At 39.0% G+C, this 27,972-nt stretch overlaps 1 protein-coding gene across 1 annotated transcript in view; it reads left to right on the top strand.

Moving 5' to 3' along the window:
* Positions 1 to 27,972, top strand: part of CWC27 (CWC27 spliceosome associated cyclophilin) — a 180,913-nt gene that overhangs the window by 139,595 nt on the left and 13,346 nt on the right. The window contains exons 12-13 of the mRNA XM_059694531.1: positions 8,637 to 8,746; positions 13,237 to 13,340. Of these exons, the coding sequence (XP_059550514.1) occupies positions 8,637 to 8,746; positions 13,237 to 13,340 (214 nt within the window). The remainder of the gene's footprint in view (positions 1 to 8,636; positions 8,747 to 13,236; positions 13,341 to 27,972) is intronic.

The raw sequence follows: 27,972 nt of genomic DNA, 5'->3' as shown, positions 1-27,972 counted from the left end.
AATAGCAGGTCATTGCTGCCTAATAACTTCTTAGACTAATATTTTGTATTGTGATTCTAGACATACTTTTTTTACACTGAATTTAAAAATTAAGATTAAGTAATTAGTAGAATATAAATATACAGAACTCTTAGATATGAACTCTCATATAGTCCCAAGCTACCCCTTCTGGAAGTGTCACAGAAAATACAGCTGAAAATTGTGAGTATTTTTATAGTTTATATTCCAAAATGGAATACAATTTGAAAATATGGATAAATTTAATTGTATTATAACTTGTTACCTTCACATTTTCAAATCAGCTAGTAGAGAAAGACAGAGGAAAATGTTCTGTTACCTACCTTATTTTGAGAATTTTTAAGCCATAAAAGTATTGAAGCTAGGATGAACAACAGGGAAAGAATAATAAAAACTTCATGTAAATGTAGGCTGAATTCCATTTAATCAATGTTAGTGTTGAGCATACTCTAATATTTAATGTTTAGTGTGCAAGCATGTTTCAGGTAGTCTCTAAATCATTTAACCACTTTTGACTAATTTTCATGAAACTCTAGTCTAGAGGCTTATTTTGACCACCAGATGGAGCCAATATTATTCAATTTGTAGAATAAAAATTATGCTGAAAATAGAATTTGATGAAATAAAATGAATAAATTGTAGATTTCTTATTTTAGTTCATTAGTACAGAAAAAAAAAATTTAGCCTGGTCTTTGCCTAAATTTCTGCATAGTTTTTGTAAATGTCATAGAGATACCTTCATTAAGTAATTTCTTTATTATGAATAAGCTTGCATTTTGACTCTTTCATTGGCTAAAGAGACCAGTTTTCTTCTTTCCACTTTTTAAAGACATCATCTAAGCAACTTTCAATTATCTTTAAAACAAAATTAGTACAGATTCAACCTCTAGTCACTCAACAAATATTATGGATTATAATTACAAAGGAATGATAGTGAAGAATATATTCCATGAAGGTCCTCATTTCAGTGTCACAAGATATTCTCATTATTATCATTTCCATAAAGTGTTTTCTTAATATAACAAACCAATGAACAGGATATGAAGTTTACCCCCAGAAGCTCCTCAAGGAAAGGTAATACCTTGGTGAATGGCTGCCACTCTTACAGAGATTCCACCCAGAAAGCTCAGTGCTCAGGGGCTTTAATCAGGGGCCACTGCCTTAAAGTTTACTTCTCTTACTTCTCTCACCTCTATTTAATAAGTGCCAGAAATTATTTAATTCCTTACAATTCAACTTAATTAGGCAACTATCAATTGAAAACGTATTTGTATACTAGAGGCCTGCAACCTCTGGAAGTCCCCAAGAAGCCACTCCATCTAGCAAGCACAGTAAGGCACTGTGGATACTGTTGTAATCTAAGACCCCAAAAATGATCAGTCTGATCATTTGTCTGTTCAGCTACTGTTTATCAAGTACACACCATATGCAAGGCATATGCTTGGCCACAACCGGGACAGTCCCTGCTGTATGAGTTTATAGCATAGGAGGCAATACAGACAAAGAGGCAGTTATAATGTAATGTGTTTAGGAGCTACAGAGTGTTTAAAGGTTCAAATAAGGGGGAAATATGCATAATTAAGGACAATCAAGAAGAAGCATAAAGGATTCTTCCTAGGTGGAAATGTTCATGTAAATCCACGGTTTGGCAGACTGAACTTCCCATTTATTATGTTCTGGGAGGAGTTTTGGACCTTTTTTGGTAGGATAGTATTTCAGCAGGTTACATCCAGTTAGTGACCTGATGCCTTTTTATGTCAAATTTGAATATTTTCTTCTGAGTTTTCTTGTGATTCAGACATAAAGAAGAAAAAATCAAGCTGGTTAAAAGATTATACTTTTGAACCAGACTGCATGGGTTTATAGTCACATGTTTATAATTCCTCAGATAAATTTTTTAACCTCTACTGCCTTAGTTTCCAATGCAAAATGGGGCTAATAGTATGCATTCCTCATAGGGTTGTTGCTTATGAAAGGATTAAACAAGTAATGTAGGTGCTAGTATCTGGCACATAGTAAGCATTTGAAATGGTAGGTAGCATGTTAGCTATTTTCAAATTTGGTACTTTTCCTGGAATTAATTTAAGATCTCATGTATATAAAATTTCATAAAAGCATACTTTGTAGCTTCCAGAAAGGATGATGAGATACAACTAGATAGTTTTCTATATCCTTTAAAGTCTATCCCTTTTGCTTTCAAATGATGTTTACTTTCATCAGTAACACATCACTTTTATTTATATAAAAGTTTTCATTTATTATGGGAATTTTTAAAAAATTCCTTGAAATACTGATTCCAGATTTTTTTTAAATAATTTGTAAGCAGCCTTACTAGCAGTTTCTGATACATAATAATCACTCAACAACCTTTTTCTTAAAAATGAATAAATGTGTAGCTACTTGGACTTGTTAGCTTCTTGTGCTCTTGTACTGAGACAGTAGAGGGTATAAGCCCTTTAACTACCAAGTGAGACTTTTAGATGGAAACTATTGGCTCATTAACTAAGTAACAATAATTGAGTAGTCATCACCCCTTTACGCTCAGGACAAACAAGTTGCAGAATGAAGAGATTCAAGTGGGGCCAATGTGAAGTTTCCGACTAGCTCTTAGGGAAGGGCTAGAGACATTCTTTATAACGTGCAGGGCTGAAAGTGCAATCCTGAGTATTGGCTACAGATTATCTCCTAAAGTAAGAATCAGAACACATGTTTTATCCCACGTGCTGCTTCTAATCCACATGGGACACTAGCTGAGTAACCTCATTTACTCTTTAGCTAGCTCACCTATAAATTGAGAAGTTAGATTAGAAGATCCTCAAAAGAATTTTTAGCTCCGGTGCTCTAGTAGTAAATTAATGGTGTAGTGATGTTGAACATTGTCTTCATCAGGCCTTTCTATATATATCACCTAATTTTATCTCAGAAAAGCCAAGATATTTTTAAACTTGTATTCCAGTACTAAAATGTAGGGAAGCTTAAAGCCCCTAGAAGGCTGCCATTCTACCCATGAATCCACAATTTGACACTTACAATCAATGGCTGATTTCTTAACTATGTTCACATATGTTATGTTCATTTTACCCTTTAGATTAATTTCTAGAATAAAAAGCCAATATTAAAAAAATGTTTTAGTGCCGAAACCGGTTTGGCTCAGTGGATAGAGCGTCGGCCTGTGGACTGAAAGGTCCCAGGTTCGATTCCGGTCAAGGGCATGTACCTGGGTTGTGGGCACATCCCCAGTAGGAGATGTGCAGGAGGCAGCTGATCAATGTTTCTCTCTCATCGATGTTTCTAACTCTCTATCTCTCTCCCTTCCTCTCTGTAAAAAATCAATAAAATATATCTTTTTAAAAAAATGTTTTAGCTATCTTTCTTGGAGTGCCAGGCATATGTGGAACACTTAGTAAATTTTGCTATCTGAATTGAAGTTGTAATTGAGGACAGTAAGGAGCAGTGTGGGTCTTTAATACCATACAGACCTGGGCCAAAATCTCAACTTTACTGTATTCTAATTATGATCCAACTAGAGGACTGGTGCATAAAATTCATGCACAGGTATGGTCCGTAGGCCTGGCCTGTGATCAAGGCCATGTTCCCCAGCTGCCCACAGCTGGCCCCGCCCCCTGCCGCCACTCATCCCCGGTTCCCCATTTGCCATCGGGTGATTGGTGCCTGACTGCTGGGGGAAGGGACCGAGAGGTGGTCAGTGTACCTCATAGTGACTGGTCCAGCAGTCATTCTGGTCATTCTGCCATTAGGGTCAATTTCCATATTACCCTTTTATTATATAGGATAGAGGCCTGGTGCATGGGTGGGGGCCAGTTGGCCTGCCCTGATAAGGGCCCTGGATCGGGGTTGGGGGGTCCCTGCTGGGGGATGGTGCCGGCCAGGTCGAGGGGCTGCAGGGTTTTCAGGACAGCCCCATCTCTGATCAGGGTGGAGGTCCCCACTGGGGGCGGGGCCTGCCTGGGCAAGGGGCTGCGGGTGGTTTGCAGGCCATCCAAGCCCCCGATTGGGGTGGGGGTCCCTGCTGGGGGTGGGGCTGGCCTGGGCAAGGGGCTATGGGTGGTTTGCAGGCCGGCCACACCCTCGGCTTTGTCAGGAAGGATGTCCAGAATGACGCCCAGAAGACGTTCGGTCTATCTGGTCTAATTAGCATATTACCCTTTTATTAGTATAGATTATGTTTCTTCATTTGTTAAATAGGTTTATAGATCCTTTCTTCGTGGATAATAAGAGCATCTTTGCCTGGTGTCTAACACATACTAGGTCCCTAGAAATTTTTTCACTAATTTTCATTGGTATTTATTTAGCATACTAGAGGCCCAGTGCACAAAATTCGTGCACTGGGTCGGGTGTCCCTCAGCCCAGCCTGCCCCCTCTCACAGTCTGGGAGCCCTCAGGGGATGTCCTACTGACAGTTTAGGCCTGCTACTCTGCGGGAGGCGACCGGCTGATCAGGGGAAGGCACCACCCCCATCACCCTGCTGCTGCCGCCACTGCCGGCTGCTGCAGCTACCAAGGTGTTTTCATCAACACAGACTCCATTCCCTTCACCATGAAAAAATGACAATTTTTTTTGGTATTTTCAAGATGTCTCTTTCATAGGATATGACATTTCTTTCTTTCTTTCTTTTTTTAATCCTCACCTGAGGCTATTTTTCCATTGATTTTTAGAGAGCGTGGAAGAGAGAGGGAAAGACAAAGAGAAACATCAATGTGAGAGGGGCACTTCGATTGTTTGCCTCCTGCATGAGCCCTGACCTGGGCCCCAGCCAGGAAGGAGCCTGCAACTTAGGTACATGCCCTTGATCAGAATCAAACCTGGACCCTATGGTCCACAGGCCAAGGCTCTAACCACTGAGCAACCCAGCTAGTGTAGGATATGACTTTTCTTAGCCCCTCCAGCAGCGGACCTTCATTTTTACCTCCAAGAGTGAGGTGGAAAAACCCTAGATCATCTTCTGGGATTCTTATTACCCAGGTTACCAAGAACACTGTGAGTGGCATACCGGGAGCTTAGCCAATGAGCGGTCAGAAAAGGTGTTGCCTCTGCAGCTCACACACAAAGGCGGGACTGCTGTGTGCTGAGGCTGGAGCAGGCCCCCTGTCTGTGTCTGCTCCAGGGCTGCCTGTCTCTGTCTCCATCTCTGCTCCAGGCCTCACCTGCGCACACAACCTCCTCCTGACTGGTTGTGACTGTTACGGCTTCCCGACTAATTTGCAAATTACCTCTTTTTATATATATAGGTGTTTTATAGAAATTTCAGTTAATGACAAATAGTCATCATGCTGCATCATTATTATTTATGAATTATCCATTGAATGTTGAGAGCACAATGTACTTAGAGAAACTGAAATTTTCAAACTCCTTGTATATTTTATTAGCCACTTTTATGTCACTAAAATCGTCTAGTCACTTATTCAATTTTTGTTTATTCAGGGGGATTCAAGTACATAAGAAATAAATGTGCTAATTCCTGTTCTGGCAACATGGACAGAGTTAACACAGAACTTCTTTCTCCTACAAATATATAGAAATGTGGATTAAATATGATTCAGCCCAATTTAAATACTTAGCTAAGCTACAGAGAGAAAGAGAGAGAGATTGTAAGAGAGGGAGGGAGGAAGGGAGGGAAGGAAGAAGGGAAGAAGGGAGGAAGGAAGGAAGGAAGGAAGGAAGGAAGGAAGGAAGGAAGGAAGGAAGGAAGGAAGGAAGGAAGGAAGGAAGGAAGGAGAAAGGGGAGAGGGAAGTCTAGGTACCAAAAAGAGGAAGCATAACCAGAGCTTGAAGTGGACAAGCTGACACTATAGTTGCCCAGGGGGATATTGGAACCAGATGTAGGCTCTAATAGCTAGAAGCTGGGTTTTTAATCTCAAACTTAGACAGAGATGTGGCCTCGGGTCAAGAGAGGTAGAAACTACAGAAACTGCCCACCTGGTCAGTAAGGCCACAAAGAAGCTTGCCATTTTTCAGAGTTATGTGTGGGAAAGGGGGGAAAAGTCTGTCATAAAAAATCAAAATCAAAACTCTAAACTTCTACCAGCCATGGTTATAAAGTCTTAATGTACACTATCTATATGGTACAAGAATCCTAAGCCAAGAAATTAACTTAGAAAAAAATGGTTCTGAACCAGTGGAACCCCTTAATTGCCTGCTAGAAACAAATGCAAAAGTTCTCTGTAGAAATTTTTACACAGCCCTGGGTGCCTAGGATTCCTATGGAGCATGGTGCAGATGCAGCTCTAGCTGAAGATAAACTCACAATTAAAAATTTGAAAACACACAAAGAAATGTCTATTCTAGGGAGAGCGTCGGAAGACATAACAGAAGGATTCCCAAGAACAACATGAAAGATACAACATAACAAGTGTGTTTTAAATAGAGATTTTTAAGGAATAAAAATTATATTAAAAGACTAAGGCTATCAAAAAGAGTAGGTGAAATTTTAAAAGAACCAAATAGAATATCTAGAAATTTAAAAAAACCCACATAATTATCACTATCAAAGACTTAGTTTGTGTTTCAAAAACTAGTTAGATACAAGTAAACAGAGAGTGAACTGAAATATAGAACTAAGGAAATCAGCTCAGAGTATACTGCTGAGAAAGTGAAACATGAAAAGTGAATGTATTATGATAATTTATAGTTGATCACATTATAAATAGAAGGACTTTATATTAATATGATAGACCCATTAAAAAGTGGAAGAATGGACCTGATTTTTCACAAACTAGGGTTTGTGCAGCATATATATTTCATTTGGCTGTGTGTACTGTGTGAAAGTGTTTGGGTTCATTTCCATGAAGTCCATGTGGGACCTTAGCAGGCTTAATCCTGGCACCACAAACGTGTATAATAAAAAACCAACAACCTTACAACTTTTGTCAAGCTGTTTGCCTGTACATTTAGGCTAGAAATTAAAAGAGGAGGTGGGAAAAGATATCCTTAAACCAGGCAATTAAATACAGTATCACAGAAGACCAAGAACTAGAGAAGCCATTGTGAAATGATTACCACAATCAAGCTAGTTAGTATATCACCTTATGTAGTTACAATTTGTTTGTGTGTGTGTGCATGTGTATATGGTAAGAAGACTTAACATCCACTCCGTTAGTAAATTTCAACTATATAATACTATATTATTATCTATAGTCACCATGCTGTACATTAAATCTCCAGAACTTACCTTCCCACATAATTACACATTTGTACCCTTTGACCAACATCAAAATCCTAGCAGGTGACCATTAAAATGTGTTTCTTGGTTCACATATTTTTTTAAACTAGAAAACCTCTTGAACAAAATGGCTGGTTATTAATACAGTGCACATTAATAATACTCTTTAAAATGGGTAACAAAGAGGCAAATAAACCCGGGCTTAAATAGAAAGATTACTAGCATTCTTTTTTTAAAAAATTGATTTGAGAGAGAGAGGGAAAGGGAGAAAGAAAGAAAGAAAGAAACACTGATTTGTTGTTCCACTTATTGATAAGTTCATTGATTGCTTCTTGTATGTGACCTGACTAGAGATCAAACCGCAACCTTGGTGTATCGGAGCAAAGCTCTAACCACCTGAGCTGCCCGGCCAGGACCACTAGTGTTCTTGATTACATCTGGCTCCTCTTGGTTTACCAGTCAAGGACAAGAGACAGGTTATTGTTGTTTTTCCAGTCACAAATTTTCATTAATATGTATACATGTAATGTATTATAAATGTTAGTACAGCCCTAGCTGGTTTGGCTCAGTGGATAGAGCGTCAGCCTGCAGAAGGGTCCCAGGTTCGATTCTGATTAAGGGCACATGCCTGGGTTGCGGGCTGGATCTCTAATTGGGGTTGTGCAGGAGTCAGCCAATTAACGATTCTCTCTCATCACTGATGTTTCTATCTCTCTCTCCCTCTCTTTTTCTCTGAAATCAGTAAAAATATTTTTTAAAAAACGTCAGTACAGTACTTGTTTTTTTGAAACAAAACTGTATTCTATAACTCCAGATGTTAACTAATCTTCACATGGATTTATTGCAGGATCAAATGCATACATTTGTTTTCTAATTTGTAATTTAGTAAAAATTATTTTTGCCTGCTTTTGGTAATTGTCCTAACTGACTTATTTGCTAGATATATTTACATATTATAATGCCATCAAAGTAAAGTTGTTCATTACTATTCTTCTTCTTATTATTATTATTGTTTTTTCACTGGGGGGGGTGGGGGGGGGAAGTAGCAGGTAATTGGAAAAAATCAACCAATATTGAAAGAGTGTATCTTATAAGGCAAGGGAATAACATAAAATGGTATTACTGAATTTCAGGAAAATCATAGTTATTCTAAAAATGAGATAGGTGATTTTATACTCAAATATAATAGAGAACAACTGCAATAGTTCAGCATATAATAAAGATGTGTATAAGATTGGTTGATAAATTAACATCAGTCACTTTCTAATCTAGGAAATAGTTGTTGAGCTAGTTGAATTTATTGGTTTGGTTTTTTAATTAATGGAGGCAAACCAGCCCCAGGTTCTGACCTCCTCTTCAGTGATAAGAGCATAGACTTTAATATGAATCCACAGAGCCTTTTTACGTTTATTCTAAGAATATTCTATCATTCTTCAGAGGAAGAGGCTGCTCTAGGTGGTGCTGTTGCAGAATACAGAAGAGAAAAGCAAAAGTATGAAGCTCTGAGGAAGCAGCAGCCCAAGAAGGGAACTTCTCGGGAAGACCAGGTAATTTCACAAACTAAATTTATTGCCTTTTAACTGTCTTCAAGTATTGTTAATGGAGCCTAATTTGATTATACATCAGGGGACACACTATCTCTTAGCAATGAAAAAGCACATGTTTATATAGGGCGGGGTGCCAAGGACCTTGGCCACTCATGCAAAAGTCCAGAGGATAGAGTTCTTTCCACACATAGTAGATGCAAAGCCTAAACTTTCAAGTTTTAAATCTGTACTCCCATATCAAGCACGGGAGCCTCATAAAGCCACATATTATCAGTTTCTTGGGTGGAACCTCTGGCTAAGTGACCATTATGAAGTAGAGAAGTGGTGACGATGAAGGGCTCTTCTGGCCCAGCATCTTATAAGCTGACTAGCCAGATCCACTTGAAACTGCAGGTTGCCTGCAGAGAAGGCATTTGGTCTACTAGTTGACGTCTACTGTAAATCGTATTGCAAAATTCTGCTCAGCAAGTATTCCTGTTTCTTTAACTAGTAATATAGGAAGATTGCCAGAAGTCAGAATAAAAAGAAATAGGGAATCAGCTCAACAATTTGAGAATCCACCATACACACCATGCAGCACTTGTCCCTCAATAAAATAAATCTCCCTCAGTAGCCCTTCATGTTAAAAAGCTAAGGGGCAGACGAAAATCTTTTCTCTTTAGTGCTGCCATAAATATATATATATATATATATATATATATATATATATATATATATATATATATATGAACACGCCATTTTAGATGTATAAATAAAATAGGCAAAATAAAAGTAAATTAAAAAGCTCAAGACTATTTGGATAAATAAATCTATCAGGAACTCTGCTATAAATGACACCTAATTCCCGATAACAAAGGAGCATGCATCATTACTTAGCATGAAAATAGTCATAGGGAAAGTTTAACAAGAAGTAAAGTATAGGAAATAATAATTGCAAATAACTAAATTACACAGTTCTCAAAAGAAATGGAACAGCAAATAAAATTAAGAAAAAGTACATTATTAACTTGCTTTCTTGGAGTCACACTGCAATGAATATACTACCAAAGATCTAAGGATTACTCTTATTCATGCATTCCTCTTTTTTCCTTCCTCACAAATAATTATTAAGAACTTACCATGTACTAATCACTGTATTTGGTGGTAAACAAGGTGGGCACATCCCTGCCCTCTCTGAGCTATCAGGAAAAAGAGCCAGTTAAACAGGTACAATAATACCAATAAAAAGGGGGAGCATTATGCCAGCTTAGGTACGGGGAACTATACCTGTACTTAAGCTGTATAGTAGTAGGACCGAACATGTCCTAAGAATGCGGGAATGCCTTCCTGAGAAAATGATTTCTAGGCTGAGATTTGAACTTTGAGTAGGAGATGTGTGGCGCTAGACAAAAGGAACAGTATAAGACAAGTCTTTGATCTCTTTGCAAAGAACGAAAAGATGTTAAGTATGACTGGAACATAAATGAGAAGGAGAGAGATGATACTGGAGAGGTAAGCAGAAGCCAGCTCATTCAAGGAAGGTATTTTTGAGCCTTAATAAGGAGTTTAGATTTACCCTAAGGGCAGTTGGCAGCCATCAAATGGAGGAAGTATTATGATCTCATTTGCAATTTGGAAAGATCGCTTCAACCTGGCCGCAGTAAGGAGACTGGACTGAACTGGGGCAGGACTGGAGACAGAGGCCAGTTGAGAGACCTTATGTGTAGATATGCACACACAGTTTCCGAAGGCGGGTCCTTTCAGAGCAGCTTCTCCGTGCTGGGAAGGCCCTAGCAGTGCGGCAGGTGGTTGACCGTTCATCCTTTGGCAAAAGCCAGACCGGTTCCCCTGTAGATGGCAAACAGAAATACCTCCATGCAGATCCTATCTTCTTTACCCTGTGCTGTAGCCCATTACTTTTGTGATGTTTGCTTTTCTGCCTAGTGTCTTCTCTTGCCTTTAGAATGCAGCTAGAGAAAGCCCAGTCTTGAATAGGAGAAGCTAAGCCAGGCCAAGAGGATGTTTTTTGTTGGTCATAGCCCCCGCTTCTTTGAGGAAATGCCAGTAGCACATTAACTGGCTCTGAAAACGGACTGCCTTGCCACTTTCGACTCAAGGAAAAAGATCCAGGTCTAGTGTAATTTGCTAGGGAGTTTTAAAATTTCATTTCACTAAGAAGTATCCTTTGTTTTCATGTTTCTTTATGCCCTCAGAAAAGCCTTTTCCAAGTATACAAAAGTCCACCATTACAAATTGATGGGATTTACCTTTAAGTGATAAATGATAGATAGATAGATAGATAGATAGATAGGTAGATAGATAGATAGATAGATAGATAGATAGATGATAGATAGATGATAGATAGATGAAGATAGATATTTATATAATATAGATATAGGTATTTAAGCACATACACACACAAAAACACATAAAAAACCTTTAAGAATATATACCAAAATGTCAGCAGTGGTTATTCTGAGTAGTTGTATAATATTTTTGTTTTGTTACTCTTTATTTTCTAATATTTCTACAGTAAACAAAATACAATAAAAGTAGATTTATTTTAATGAATAAGGTTTAAAAACAAGGGATGCTTTCTTTCTCTGTTAAACGTTTGAAGAGCTTAGTCCTGCCCTGGCCGGCGTGGCTCAGTAGATACAGCGTCAGCCTGAGGACTGAAGGGTCCCAGGTTCGATTTCTGCCAAGGGCACATGCCTGGGTTGTGGGCTTGATCCCCAGTATGGGGTGTGCAGGAGGCAGCCAATCAATGATTTTCATCATTTATGTTTCTGTCTCTCTCACCTCTCCCTTCCTCTCTGAAATCAATAAAAATGTTTTTGTTTTTTTAAAAAAAGAGCTTAGTCCTATAATTACTACTCTAGAGATGGATAAAATATTTAAACCCTAACCCACCAGGCAGCCCTCAGAATGCCCATAAGGGTATTCTACAGGACTTTATAGTTTTTCTCTCAAAATCATGTCATTCAGCAGTTACGGTGATGTGTATATTTTCAGCTGTTGCTATGTGGGCATTAAATTTTGTGAAACATACAAAGCACATTTCACTATCATTTTTTAGCAATACTGCTTTTGCTTTTATTTTGACACCACCTGTCTTCATTAAGCTTAGGTTCTAGACCAGTAAAACCAACTTAATTTTTTCATGAACTGTGGTGTGGATGATATTTGGCAGATAAACTCTGGAGCCTTGCAATTTACTGTGACTCCTTACTATACCTGTTATTCACATATTGAACTATCATACAACTTTCTCCTTATGAAATATATTTTGGTACTAAATTCCATGTATCACTATTTTAATTAGATACTTGATTTTTATATATGGATAATACTTTATCCTGTTTTCTAATTATATTTTTTTTAAACCGTAGAATAAAAATCTTTTTCAACTTCTTTTCTCTGCTCAAATTCTGGAGTAGACTGTTAAAGTACAGCCCAGAGACAATGGAATTATCAAATTGTAAGCACTTGTTTCTGCTCATTCACAAAGGGCAAGGAAGCCAAACGATAATCAAAGGAATTATCCCTTTTTAAAAAAACATACTAAACATGATATTTATATCCTACTTCTTTCACTTAACAACAGAATGAAATACTTCATGTATAGAATTTAGTTACATAATCATTGCTTTTTACCAAATGTATCTAGTTCTTTATGGATAGACTTTTAACATTTCCATTTTCCCACTTGTGTGACTGTTGCTGGAATGCACATCCTTCACATAAGCCATTTTCTGTGTCTCAGAGTATTTTTCTCAATGTATTCCCAGTATTGGAATTATTGAATCAAAGGGAATGATCACCTTAAAGTTTCTAGTACATAAAAATAGTTTTTAAAGATATCCCTCTAGTGTACCCATCTTCCCAAAGTTAATGTGTCCATTTATTTCACCTTCCCCAGTATTGGTCCTTTTTTTTTTACATTTTTAGGAAATTGTTCAATGAAAAATACTATTTGTTAGTATTTTGTTTTTTATTTTACACTAGAGGCCTGATACATGAAATTCGTGCAAGGGGCTCAGTCCTCGCAGCCACAGGGGCTTGCCTCGGCCCTTGCAGCCCCAACTTTGTCCGAAGGTCGTCCAGAAGGATGTTCAGCTATCCGGTCTAATTAGCACATTACACTTTTATTGTTATAAATATCTTAATGACGTACCTCCCTGTTTTGTGGACAGTAAAAAGTTAACTATTAGTAACAACCATGCATGTGAAAATTTAAGTATCTTCTATATAAGCAAATTTATGTTCTCCAAGTAAGAAAATAATCATGTATCTCTGAGGTAAAATGTTGGTGCAGATGCAAATAGGGTAATGTCAGGGATTGTGAATATCAATCACTATTGCAGCAGGAAGGCAGTTTTGTTATTTTCCTTCAAAAGTAGAAGTTTATCTAAGTGTTTTCCATCCTGGTAGGATATTTTTTCTAACAAATATAAGTGTGTTTTCTAAAGTTACATTTATCCTTATCAAAAAATGTATTCTTATTTCAGACCCTTGCGCTGCTAAACCAGTTTAAATCTAAACTCACGCAAGCAATTGCTGAAACTCCTGAAGACAACGTTTCTGAAATGGAAGTAGAAGATGATGAAGGATGGTAAGGGCTTTGATTTCTTTCTGTTCACCAGGAACAAAGAGGCTCAGAGCAGAGACACTTCCACTACATCATCCCTTTGTTTTCAAACTTTGCCTTCAATCATACCCTCCTTGTTATAGGGCAGTGGTTCTCAACCTGTGGGTCGCGACCCCTTTGGCGGTCGAACGACCCTTTCACAGGGGTTGCCTAAGACCATCCTGCATATCAGATATTTACATTATGATTCATAACAGTAGCAACATCACAGTTCTGAAGTAGCAACGAAAATAATTTTATGGTTGGGTCACCACATGAGGAACTGTATTTAAGGGGCCTGAAGGTTGAGAACCACTGTTGTAGGGGCTCATCACCCTTTACTTCATTTCACTTTGCTAAGCATTTATTGAGTGCCTACTGTGATCCCAGCTTTGTGCTAACCAGTGCAAAATACACAAGATGTATAGGACACTATCCCTGCCCTACATTATCTGCTATTGATAAGACTCACGTTAAACAACTAAAAAAAACAGCCTTAAAAGATTCTAAATCATTTATGTTTTTACACTTTCCCACAAACATTTTAGAAATCACTAATCCATTTCATAATCCTACAAGTTTCTCTTCAGATTTATTACCTACAGGATCCTAGGAATACATGCATAGTTAACTTATTTTTATCTTTGGATATTTTTCAGCTGTTTAAGACACTGATAAGAAATAAAGGAATTAATGACTTGTATGCGTCCTGTTCTTAGCACTTTATCCTATACTGGCAAAAAGAAAGAAAAAAAGAATAAGAATTGTGTTTTCCCTTATCACACTCCTCTGCCCTTCAGTTGACTTCACATGTAGTATATTAGCCTCCCCACACCTACTGCCTCCATCTCCCACTGCACCCTGGCTCAGGCACATTGCTGCGTGCAAGCCAGCAGGTCACCCCCACACATGATTCATCGCTGGAGCCTCTGAACTGTCACATGTGCCATTACCCCAACCCAGAATCGTAGCCACACTCCTCTCTGCCAGACAGCATCTCTCCCTATTTCAAAACTCTGTTCAGCACTCCCATCCTCCAGGAAACCAGTCAGCAAGATTTGTGGTGCACTCACAAATCTAGAGGGTGGAGGAAAGAGGCTGGGACACACGTTAAAAAAGACATAAAAACACTCATTAAGAAAACATTTAAGCAAATAAGACTCGGCAGCTATATATAACTTGAATCAAAAGGGCTGAGAGGATGATGATTTGAATGCAATGAATCCTAGCTACTCCAGGACCCTGAAAGTACTTGTGTATTTCTCTATATATGGTTTCTGTATGATCTGAGTTGTGCCAAAATTTTTTAAAAGCCCTGGGTCTCTCTTAATAGGTTTGTATTACTTACATATTTGTTTATACTTAAATTCTAAGTTGCTTAAAGACAGAAGCTGGCTTTTCCCATAATTCTGTGCCAGAGGTGAAGGTTCAGTGAGTGTTGATTAACCCATAGAGATAAATGCACATTGCATAGCATAGCACTTTCTGTTCTTTATATGACTGGACATGTTTAGTTCTATTTTGGATTCCATGAATGTCTCAAAATATATTTCAAATGTTTTGGGTTCAGTCACCACACACACAAAAAATGTTTTTGCCAAGTTTTCTTCCCCTTATTTTTGAATCCATATGCATTTTTTAAGGAAATATGATCCATGTGTTTCTGATTCATTTACACTTAACTCATCAAGAGGGTGTTTTGTAAGAGCAGTTTGATGCCCAATACGTTTTTTTTTTAACTTTTTATAAGCCATTTAAGTCCTTTTTTATTGAACAGGAAAGTCACCAACAAATTTAAACCCAGAAGTTCCATTTGAAACGCATAACCCACAGGATTCAAATTTACTTTCAACTTGGCAAGACCATTTAACTTCCCAAGGTTCTCCCTCGCGCCTTTGGTGCAGTATTTTCTCATTTTGAATTCCTCATTAGCTTCAGATATCCATTAGTGTCATTATTGTTTTTGATGTACTTTCACAATACAACCACTGTTCTAACATACTCATTAGAAAATTAAACAAATGGGGAAACTTCACTAGATAGGGGGGAAATCATTGGTCAATGATGTTGGCCAGTCCTCAGAGAGCACAGATAAGTGGCAAAGGGAAAGCAAACATGTTAAAGGAGCCATTACCATGTCTTCCGGGGTTCATTTCTGCCTGTAATTGCAACCTCCTAAACAGAAAATCAGTACTGTGTCAACTATGTACCTACACATTTTTCTGGTATTTGCTTTTTCTAATATTTAATAAAATGCCTTTAGTATTCAAGGCACTATACAGAATCATATATAATGCCTGGGTCCCCTGTATAATGCCCTCTTGTTGAAATATAGACTATTGAAATTTTGTAGCCTGATAAGGAACAACATCATTTCTGTTCATAAATAAACCAGTTCGGCTTTATCAAGTCTCTGGTGATTTAGATCATCTCTCGTAAAGTATATATTGCACTCAGAAAAGAAGTCTTGTATTCACAATGATTTATAGCAAATATTAGAAGTATATGGCATGTGCCTGTGTGTTATGCATAAATTACACAGCTTCCAGAGTATTTTGTAGGTCACGGTTGCCGCTTTTCTCAGAAGTAAAAGTCAGCCAGTGCTGTAGCACTGTCAGGGTCTGTTATCTGAGGTAAAATGATTGCTTCTGAGACATTTTTATGTGTCCGCATGAGTGACCACACATTGAGGGATCATTTTCATTTTCTGTCAAGATAGAAACCATTACCAATTTGTTATGTTTTCTTTTACTTGGCAAACTGTTCTATTTGCATTTTTGGCTGGGCTGCTGTATTGGCATAGTATACAACAGACATTTGGGTACCATTCAGCAGCATTCTATTTTTTATGCAAAAAAAAAAAAAGTAGGAAAGGGAGAGAAAGAAAAGAAATACGATTCTATTGTAAACACTATATATATGGTGTTTGATAATTATTCCCAGATTTCACTGTCTAGCAAGGCATTTAAAGAAGTGTTATTAGTAGATCTAAGCTGAAATGCATGATAGAAATTTTTCACTCAAAATTATTAGGATTCTCCCCTTTGTTGGGATATATATTGCCAATATTTGGTGGCAATGATGGGCACCAGATTTCAGGGTAGCAGCAAGGGCCTATTTGCCACTACATTCCTTCTCCTCACAGCATTGCACTCTCATATAGAATCCTTCTCCAAGCATGGATTTTATAAAACCGATTAGATACATGGCTGGAGTCATCAGCCAAAGGATTCATATGACCATGTGGATGAAGTCCATATGTCATTTTGAGTTTGTTTAGATAAAGCTTGGTTAGCTCCCAAAAAAGTTTTGAGAGAGCTGTGTCTGACAAGGCAGTCAAGAGACTTATAAAAAAGAAAGCCACCTGCTCCTTACGCAACAAAATCAGCATTCCAGGAAGAGGAGAAAAATTAAATCTATAAGAGGATATTGCGATCCTGTGAGTCTTAACTACTCACTACTATGTTCCATTAAAAATTCTTTCCAGATAGTTAAGTCTAAGAGTAACCTAAAGCTTTATAACAAATGGACATGAAAAACAATGCACAAGGGAGGTCTGTCTGCCTCCTCGTTATCTATCTGCCCTCACCACTTTCCCATAGTACCTACAGTATTCAGTATTGTAAGAGTCAGAAAAGCACTAACAATCAATTGCATGGTTGCCTCCAGTAAACATTTTAATATTTTTATTATATAGGGAAAATATGTTTACTGTAGAAAAGCCAGACTCCTCCCAAAAAAAGTAAATAAAAATCACATGTGATCTAAAACTCAATAATAAATACCATTAATTTATACATGTTATACCCCTCCAGATATTTTTATGTGGAGACATATTTTAAGCAGAAACGTGATCATATAATACTACAGCTTTATAACTTGCTTTTCCCCTCAGCAATATATAGTGAATACTTTTCCTTGCCATATATAATTTTATGATATAATTTTAATATTTTGTTTTTATGGCCATCTAGTATTCCAAAATATGATGAACCACAATTTTCTTGATCAACTTCATGTTGGATATTTAGGCTCTTTCCAGTTTTTTTTCTTTTTTATTGTACACTACATTGTAATAAACATCCTCCTATCTTTGTCATTGCCAATTTCCTCAGGATAAATTTCTAAAACTGAAACTCTTAGTGCAGTGGTTCTCAACCTTCCTAATGCCGTGACCCTTTAATACAATTCCTCATGTTGTGGTGACCCCCCAACCATAAAATTATTTTTGTTGCTACTTCATAACTGTAATTTTGCTACTGTTATGAATCGTAATGTAAATATGCAGGATGTATTTTCATTGTTCGCGATCCACAGGTTGAGAACCGCTGACTTGGTGGGTATGCATGTTCGGCTTCTGCAAAGTATTTTCAAATGGCCCTCCCAAAATGTCATTCCAATTTATACACCCAAGTAAATATCATTTCTGTGACTTGCTTTTGGGCTGTTAGTTTCTCAAGACTTAAGTAAGGTACTTTGCAGTGCTTAGTGAAAGAGTAATATTTTCAGAGAAATGCTTTGCCTTTGAAAACTTTTTAAAAATACGAAGCCTGATTTCCTTCTGTTTTTAATAAAGCAGGTACAAATTTCAATGTATCTCTTCTTGAGATGCTTAGCTCTGAATAATCTTGCTCTTCGTTCTGAAAAGCTCTCCTAAGATAATCCTACAGGTTTTGTGTAGGTGCCTTTCATTATGTGGAGGAAGTTCCCTTCAACTTCTACTATACTGAGAGTTTTAACATGAGTGATGTTGAATTTGTCAAATACTTTTGTGTATAATTGATATGATCATGGGGCTTTTCTTTTTTGACTATTAATAGGATAAATTACACTCATTGATTTTCAAATCTTAAATGGCTTTGCAGTCATGTAATAAACCACACTTGATCCTGATGTGTTTCCCTTTTTAATTTGCTGAATCAAACTTACTAATACTTTGTTGATGATGTCTGTATCTGTGTTCATGAGTAATACTACTCTTTACTTTTCGCTGTTTTTGTCTGGTAGGGGTATCTGGGTAATACTGGCCTCATAAAATAAGGAAAGTGGTTCCTCCTCTTCTATTTTCTGGAAAAAAGAAAGATTACATAAAATTGGTATTATTTTTTCTTTAAATATTTGGTGCAATTTTCCAGTGAAACCAGATGAATATGGAGATGACTTTTTCAGAAAAATTTTAATAGACTTTTATATGTTTAGTGCAGTTTTAGGTTCACAGCAAAACTGAGAGAAAATACAGGGAGTTCCCATATTCTCCCTTCCCCTTCCCCCACCCCCTATAGTCATCCCAACTATCAGCTTCCTTCACCAGAGTGGTATGTTTCTTCCAATTGATGAATCTGCATTTGCACATCATTATCACTCAGAGTCCACACACTAGGCTTCACTCCTGGTGTTGCATATCCTATGGGTTTGGACAAATATAAAATGAGATGTATCCACCATTATAGTACTTGACAGAATAGTTTCACCACCCTAAAGTTTCTCTATGCTCTGACTATTCATCCCTCCTCTAACCCTGGCAACCACTGATCTTTTTCACTATGTCTGTAGTTTTGCCTTTTCCAGAATGTCATGTAGTTGGAATCGTGCACTTTGTAGCCTCTTCAGATTGTCCTCTTTCTTTTAGTAATAAGCATTTAAGTTTTGGATGTCTTTTCATGACTTTGTAGCTCATTTCTTTTTAGTACTGAATAATATTCCCTTGTCTGGGTACACCAGAGTTTATCCATTTGCCTACTGAAGGATATCTTGGTTGCCTCCAAGTTTTGGCAATTATGAATAAAGCTACTATGAACATCCATATGTAGTTTTTTGTATGGACATAAGTTTTTTGATAAATTCCAAGGAGCAAGATTGTTGTGTCATATGTTTCGTTTTGTAAGAAACTACCGAACTGTCTTCCAGAATAACTATACTATTTTATATCTCCATCAGCAATGAGTGAGAGTCCCTGTTGCTCCACATCCTCACTGGCATTTGGTGTTGTCAGTGCTATGGATTTCAGCCCTACAAGCAATCTATTACTAGATGTATAATGGTATCTCATTGTTGTTTTAATTTGCAGTTTCCTAGTGACCTCTGATGTTGATCATCTTTTCACATGCCATTTGCCATCTCTATATCTGCTAAGGTTTTTCTTTCCACTTTTTATTCGGGTTGTTCATTTTCTTATTGCTGACTTTTACATGTTCTTTGCATATTTTGAGTGACAATCCTTTGTCAGATATGTCTTTGCAAACGTTATCCCAGTCTGTGGCCTGTCTTATTCTCTTGACATTGTTGTTTGTTTTTCTCTCATTTTTTTATTTTCTTGATTTATTATTTTTTTTTCAAAATTATTTTGTTTTAGTTTCAGATGTATAGCTTAGTGGTTAGACTTTATAAGTGTTTCCCCCCCCCCCACCTCACACCATAGATAGTTATTATAATATTATTGACTATATGCCCTATGCTGTACTTTCTATCACCATGACTATTTTGTAACTATCAATTTGTACTTTTTTTATTGTTTAAAGTATTACATATGTCTCTTTTTTCCCCCATTGACCGCTCCCTGGCCACTCCCCCCACCCCAATTAATCCCTTCACCTTTTCACCTAGTCTGTTAATATCCCTCCTCCCCTCTAGCATTGTTTTTCACAGAGCAGAAATTTTTAATTTTAATGAAGTTCAGCTTATCATTATTTTATTCATGGATCACCTCTTTGATGTTATCAAAAAAAAGTCATCACCATGTAGTCATGTAGCTTTTCTCTTATGTTATCTTCTAGCAGCTTTATACTTTTGCATTTTACATTTAGGTCTATGATCCATTTTAGGCTAATTTTCTGAAGGGTCTAAGTGTCTAGTTTAATTTATTTTTACTTGTGGAACATTTCTATTTTCACAGAATTTTTTATTTGGACACATCTTCATAGGTGCTTTAATGTGATATCTCATTGTTTCTTTTAAAACCGCTGGTTAAGTATATTTTTAGCCAATTATAAGTTATTCAGATTAATTAATAAAATTATATAAAATAAGTGAGTAGAAGTCACTCATACTTTAAATATTCATTCTTTTATGCCTTTTTTACTCTTATTCTTCTCCTGGCATAGGAGATGAAGGTGGTTCTGGATCCCACCAATTCATTCTTGAAGCAAATATTTGCATATGCTATTCAGTTGACCTTTGAACAGCTTGGGTTTGAACTTCGAGAGTCCACTTACACGCAGATTTTTTAAAAATAAATACAGTTAGCCCTTTTTATCCGCATCCTCAGATTCAACCAGTCAGTATTTTTGCATTGCAAACCACGGTTTCTCAACCATGGATTCCCAACCATGAGTCAAAAATACTGCTTTTGCTCTGAGGTTGGTTGAATTCTCAGGTGCAAGGGGCCAACTGTAGTTAAGTTTTAGGGGAACCAGAAGTTATACAGATTTTTGACTGCGTGGTGTTGGCGCCCCTAACCAACCCCCTTGGCGTTATATTTCAGGCAACTGCTAGGACCCTTATGCTATCTTCTCTCATTAACCCTCCTACGAGCCTCATGGGGCTCATAGGTTAGGGACCAGTTGTGGTAGATTTGTTTCTTACAATTCCATCAGATAATTAGTATTATTCCCATTTTATAAATGAGGAAACTGAGGCTCAAATAAATTAGGTTACTTGCCCAAGACTATACAGTAGTAAATGGTTATTGTGGGTCACACTTAAGATCTCATGCTGCTTCCAGAACACCAGCTTCTACCAACAGTGATTTCACTGTGAAGTAATAATCAATGGGATAAGAAGAAAAACTCAACTTGACTTTTAGAGACCTTTAATTCTAAATAATACCTGTCTTCTGGAGCTGGTTACAGCTTATATCATCATTCTCATCTCTGGAATACTTTCCACATTCCTTTAAAGAAATGCACTATCCTGGAGGCTCTCTGTAATCCACATATTGAATTATCTCCTAATTATAAAGTGGCTGGCAAACCAGACTGCCTGGGTTCAAATCCCTGCTCCAACAATGATTGCTGAATGACCTGAGCAAGCAACCTCTCTTGTAAAATTTCATTTCTTCACCTGTAAAGTGGAGATAACAACACCTATATCAGAATTATTATTAAAATTAAGTGAGATGATTTATGTAATGTAGTTAACATAGTGCCTGACTCTAAGGAAATGCTCAGGAAATATTAGGTGTGAGGGAGGGAGGTAGGTGTATGGGACTGGGGTAGTATTGATAAGGCTTGACAAATTATTCAAGCAACACAAACTAAACATTGTAAATTAAATTGGCAGAATGTTAGTTATACAATCCTCTTGTAAAAACCTCAAAGAAAAATACATAAAGAAAAGGTGAATGTTAATTTACTTCAGATAAAGTTATCTGTGACCTAGAAGGAATGTAAGTATATTCATTAAATTTGCTAGGGCTCGATGGTTCTATTTTAAAATCTGTTGAGAAAAAGAGAAAAGTATAGTAAGGCATGTTGATTAGCTGAATTGAGATTATAAAATGCTGAGGCTTAGAGTTTAGTGAATATAAATTTAGCAATCATGGGAAAAGAGGAGAGTGAACAAGATTACCTTTTCTATGCTGGGAATATACCATCATAGATTTTAGACTTTCTCCAGAATTTTTTTTTCTTTTTAGCACACATAATTTTGGAACAGATAAAAGCTACCAGGGCGTAAGTGGTTTATTTCTGTTGGAAAGAAAGTTTAAAGAGCAAGGGTTCTGGGGATTAGCACAATATAGTAAAAAGTCATTTCACAATGATGTTCCAGATAACAGCAAAGCCTGTAAGTACAGGATGGAAATTCCCATTGTACACAGACAATTAAGATGTTATCAACAGCACTCTGGCACTTTAACCATCTCCACAAGTTAAATGATGCTTCATACATGATACAAAACAAAAGTAGTAAGATTCCAGGTGAAGTTTAGTGAACAAAGATGCATAACTTCTAGGCAGTTGTTTGTATCTCTTTAAAGGCAGTTTTTTGTTTGTTTGTTTGTTTAAATATACTTTTAGTGATTTCAGAGAGAAAGGGGAGAGGGAGAGATAGAAACATCAATGATGAGAGAGAATCATTGATTGACTGCCCCCCTGCACGCCCCCTACTGGGGATGGAGCTCACAACCCAGGCATGTGCCCTGACCAGGAATCCTCCTATATAATAAAGAGGTAATATGCAAATTAACCCTCACGCTGTCACAAGGTGGCTGCCTAGGAGGTGGAGCTTTTGACTCTGACTGGCATAGAAACTGACCAATCAAAACCAAATCTGGGTGAACTGCGAGGAGCCAATGGCTGCCTAGGAGGCGGAGCTTTTGATGCTGACTGGCATAGAAACTGACCAATAAGAAACAAATCTGGGTGAACTTCGAGGAGCCAATGGCTGCCTAGGAGGCAGAGCTTTTGACACTGACTGGCATAGAAACCGACCAATCAGAACCTAATCTGGGTGAACTGCAAAGTCAGAACCTAAGGTGGGGGCTGAGGAGGGGTTTTAAGGGCAACAGCTGTTTGGTGTAAGGTGTAAGAAAGCAGTTCAATTTTTTAATGACCAGTTTGGCAGTATAGTGCATATGGCTGGCTATCAGTCCAGATATAAGGATTATGTATTTTTGTCTGCCAAGAACATCTCCTCCTGCTGAAAAAGGCTCCCCCCTCCCATTTAAGGAATCCTATCCTATATAATCTATCTATACTAATAAAAGGGTAATATGCTAATTAGACCAGGTCAACCGGCCATCTTCCAGGCATCGGACTTCCTTCCAGACAAAGCTATGGTGGTGGGGGCTGAGGCAGAGGCAGTTAGGGGCGATCAGGCCAGCAGGGGCGGGCAGTTGGGAGCAAGATAAGGCTGTCAGGGGGAGGGCAGTTGAGGGCGAGATCAGGCCAGCAGGGGAGAGCAGTTGGGGGGTGACCAGCCCGGCAGGGGAGGGCAGTTAAAAGCGAGATCAGGTTGGCAGGGGAGAGCAGTTAGAGGTGAGATCAGGCCAGCAGGGGAGAGCAGTTATGGGCAATCAGGCAGGCAGGCAGAGGCAGTTAGGGGCAATCAGGCAGGCAGGCAGAGGCAGTTAGGGGCAATCAGGCAGGCAGGCAGAGAGGTTAGGGGCGATCAGGCAGGCAGGCAGAGAGGTTAGGGGCGATCAGGCAGGCAGGCAGAGGGGTTAGGGGCAATCAGGCAGGCAGGCAGAGGCAGTTAGGGGCGATCAGGCAGGCAGGCAGGTGAGCAATTAAGAGCCAGCGGTCCCAGATTGCAAGAGGGATGTCTGACTGCCAGCAGTTGGACATCCCCCAAGGGGTCCCCGATTGGAAATGGTGCAGACTGGGCTGAGGGACACTCCCCCCCCCCCGCCCCATGCACGAATTTTGTGCACCAGGCCACTAGTCAAATTATACTTTCCCTGGTTCATAGGTTGATGCTGAACCCTCAAGCCACACTGGCTAGGCTAAAAGGCAGTTTTAAACAATGTGTCATTTTCTTTTATAGAGTTACTAGAGGCCCGGTGCACAAAAATTTGTGCAATCGGGGGGGGGGGGGGCGGGGGGATTCCTCAGCCCGGCCTGTGCCCTCTCGCAGTCTGGGACCCCTCGGGAGATAACGACCTGCTGGCTTAGGCCTGCTCCCGGGTGGCAGAGGGCAGGCCCAATCGCTAGGTGCAGCCCCTGGTCGGGCTCAGAGCAGGGCCGATTGGGGAGTTGGGGCGCCGCCCCCTGTCATGCACAGAGCAGGGCGGATTGGGAGGTTGCGATGCCACCCTCAGTCACGCTCAGGGTAGGGCCGATTGGGGGGTTGGGGCACTGTCCCCTGTCACACTCAAGGGTCCCCTGTCACACTCAAGGCAGGGTCTATGGGGAGGTTGCGATGCCACCCCCTGTCACGTACAGAGCAGGGCCAATCAGGCGGTTGGGGAGCTGCCCCCTGTCACTCACAGAGCAGGGCCCATCAGGGGGGTTGGGTCTCTGTACCCTGTCATGCACAGAGCAGGGCCGATCAGGGGGTTGGGGCGCTGCCACTCTCACACTCAGGGCAGGGCCGATGGGGAGGTTATGGCTCTACCCTGTCACACAGAGAGCATGGCCCGTGGGGGGGGGGGGGCACCGCACCCTTCACACACAGAGCAGGGCCGATCAGGGGGTTGGGGAGCTCCCCCGTATCAGGCACAGAGCAGGGCTGATCAGGGGGTTGGGGCGTCTTCCCCTGTCACGAACAGAGCAGGGTGGATAGGGAGGTTGTGGCCCTGCCCCCTGTCACACACAGAGCCGCAGGGCCATCAGGGGGTTTGGGCGCTGCCCCCTGTCACGCTGATCCCAGTGCCGGGAGGCCTCGTGGCTCCACTGATCCCGGTGCTGGGAGGCATATTACCCTTTTACTATATAGGGTAGAGGCCTGGTGCATGGGTGGGTGCCAGCTGGTTTGCCCTGAAGGGTGTCCTGGATCAGGGTGGGGGTCCCCACTGGGATGCCTGGCCAGCCTGGGTGAGGGGATGATGGCTGTTTGCAGCTGGTCACACACCCTTCAGGGTGGGGGTCCCCACTGGGGTGCCTGGCCAGTCTGGGTGAGGAGCTGAGGGCTGTTTTCAGGCTGGGGGTGACTGAAGCTCCCAACCGCTCCTTTTTTTCTTTTTTTTCTTTTTATTCTGTGCCAGCTTTAGCTTTGAGGCTTGGCTCCAGCTCTTAGGCCTCCGCTGCTGAAAGTAGGTTTCTGGCCTTTGCTTACAATGTTGCCATCCTGCTGGCTGAAGCCTGGCAGGTTTCTGGGGTTTTGTTTAGCTTCTATGTTTGTTACATAGTTGCTTGCAGCTCAGAGGCCTGCAGCGGCAGGCGGGGAACGTTGGAGTCCTCCGTCAATGAAGCAAGCAAGCTTCATGTTAGTTTCAAGCTGCCTGGCTGCTGGCCGCCATCTTGGCTGACAGTTCATTTACATATCGCCCTGATTAGCCAATGAAAAGGGTAGCGGTCGTACACCAATTACCATGTTTCTCTTTTATTAGTGTAGATTAGATGAAATTAATACTAACTGTCATATTGATTTTTCAAATAACCTAAGTTGTGTTTATAATACATGTTCAATATATAAAGAATTATAAAAGGATAGGAAAAAATCACTAGTAATTTTATATATCACACATAATCATGATTAATGTTTTTTTTAATCCATCCTCATATATTTATATTTTCACTTTTTCCAAGAATGGAAAAATTCATCTGATTTTATATTATAAGCCTTCATCAGTGAATAATCCATTAGTAAAATATCTTTTCAGATTCACTGTTATTTCCTTAGGCTAAAGGAAGTAAAACTGAATCAAATGTGCATTCTTTTTTGTTTTTTGTTTTTTTAGTATAACTTAGTTATAAGAAAATACATAGTTTGGCCCTACCTGGCTTGGCTCAGTGGATAGAGCGTCAGCCTGCAGACTGAAGAGTGGTGGGTTCAATTCCAGTCAAGGGCACATGCCCAGGTTGTGGACTCAATCCCCATTAGGAGGCGTGCAGGAGGCAGAGAACCAATGATTCTCATCATTGATATTTCTCTCTCTCCCTTCTTCTCTGAAATCAATAAAAATATATTTAAAAACAAAAAAGAAAATACATAGTTTGTATCTGTTTATCTTGATGAGTTTTGACAATTATATACACTCATGTAAATACCACCAAACCAAGATCTAGAACTTTTACATCACCCAGAGGGTTCCCTTCAGCCAGCCCCTCTCCCAGCCACTCAAACTTCTGTCAGCTCTGGTATGCCTTTGATGACATTTTTGCTAGATTGCATTCCAGGGTTCAATCCTTTTTGCCTGTACCAGCAATAAATGAAGTTACTGATTGCCCCTTACTCTGGGTAGTATGTGAGCATGTATGTGTCATAATATATCACAGATAACTGATATAGATATACTAATCTTTGCCAGCTTCTACCATATATCATTTTGTATTTCTTTGTTTACTAGTAAAGTTGAACTTTTAAAATGTTTTAATTGACCATTTATATTTTATTATTGTTATGATTGTGGTTGTTAATTGTATATTCTAATGTGATTATATATCTCTTGATTTATAAAAGCTCTTAAATATCAAGGATATCTTTTCTTAAAATATTTTTACAATTTTGTCATTGCCTTACAATTTATTTATGGAGGTTATTGGGTTTTTTTGTGTTTAACATGGAGTTTTAACTGGAAATCTTGTTCTTCATGTTTTCTGCCCAGTGCCACTCTCTACATCTTCTTAATCCCAGGATTATATAAATACCTAGTTATAGTATTCTCTAGTATTTTTATGGTTTTGTTTTTACTTTATTTTGACATTTTTAATCCACATGGAATTGATTTGGTGTTATTACATTAGATTAATATTATAACTCTATTTTTTTCTAAATCACTAACCACCATCTACACCAGTGATGGTGAACCTTTTGAGCTCGTCAGCATTTTGAAAAACTCTAACTTAACTCTGGTGCCATGTCACATATAGAAATTTTTTTCATATTTGCAACCATAGTAAAACAGACTTATATTTTTGATATTTATTTTATATATTTAAATGCCATTTAACAAAGAAAAATCAACCAAAAAAATGAGTTTGCTTGTCACCTCTGACACATGTGTCATAGGTTCGCCATCACTGATCTACACTAATAAAAGAGAAACATGCAAATTGACCGTCCCTCCACTATGCCTGCCAGCCAATCAGAGCAATATGCAAATTAACCCAACAAAGATGGCGGTTAATTTGCATACACAGGCACAGATCGAAGGCTGAAGACAGTGTAGGAGGAAGACAAGCACTGCAGAAGGGAGCAAAGCAGCGGAGAAGGGAATGGAGCCGAGGCAGTGGGCATGGGAGGGAGTGAAGTGGCGGAGAAGGGAGGGAGCGAGGCAGTGGAGATGGGAGGGAGCGAGGCGGCAGAGAAGGGAGGAAGCGAGGCGGCGGAGACAGAGGGAGCTCCAGCCTCAGGAAGCCCTATTCTTGCAGGAATCTTCCTGCAATGGGCCTCTAGTAATTGAATAATCTTGAGTTTCCCCACTGATACTAAATGTGTCCTTTGTCATAGAGTAAGTTCTTATGTATATTTTTCAGTTTTATTACCCTACATGAATTTTTCTGTCTATTCCTGTGTCGATACCTCACTGCTAAATTATTATAGCAATATAATACTACATAATATCTGGTGAGCAAGTTGGACCTTTATTGTTCAACACATATTTTTACTTTAAAAGCTTAATCGGCTGGATAATGTGCTATAATTATTTTGTGTTAGTTAAGCACACCTGGAAAAAGCTTAGACAATTGACCATGGAATCAATAAAAAGGCCCCATTATTTAACAGGTGGCCACTACCTGAATTACAACCCTAGTGCCAGAAAGGAAATAATCACTCTTTAGACAAATGCCCTACCTTCAAAGTGATGGAAAAGATCACATGTGGAAAATAAGTAGCATGAGGAGTAACAAAGAACAAAATCTAGGATTTGGTTGCTATTTTCAGCTATAGGTATATAAATGTTTTTATGAAACGTTTGATCAGATTTTTTTCTATCTCTCTGGTACTGAACCAAAACACAGAGGATTAACAAAGTTATAGAGCAGTGGTTCTCAACCTTCCTAATGCCGAGACCCTT

This window comes from Myotis daubentonii, chromosome 4 (assembly GCF_963259705.1).
Source record: "Myotis daubentonii chromosome 4, mMyoDau2.1, whole genome shotgun sequence".
Taxonomy (NCBI): Eukaryota; Metazoa; Chordata; class Mammalia; order Chiroptera; family Vespertilionidae; genus Myotis; species Myotis daubentonii.
The sequence above is the reverse complement of the archived record's forward strand: the minus strand, read 5'-3'. Positions and strand labels throughout refer to the sequence as shown.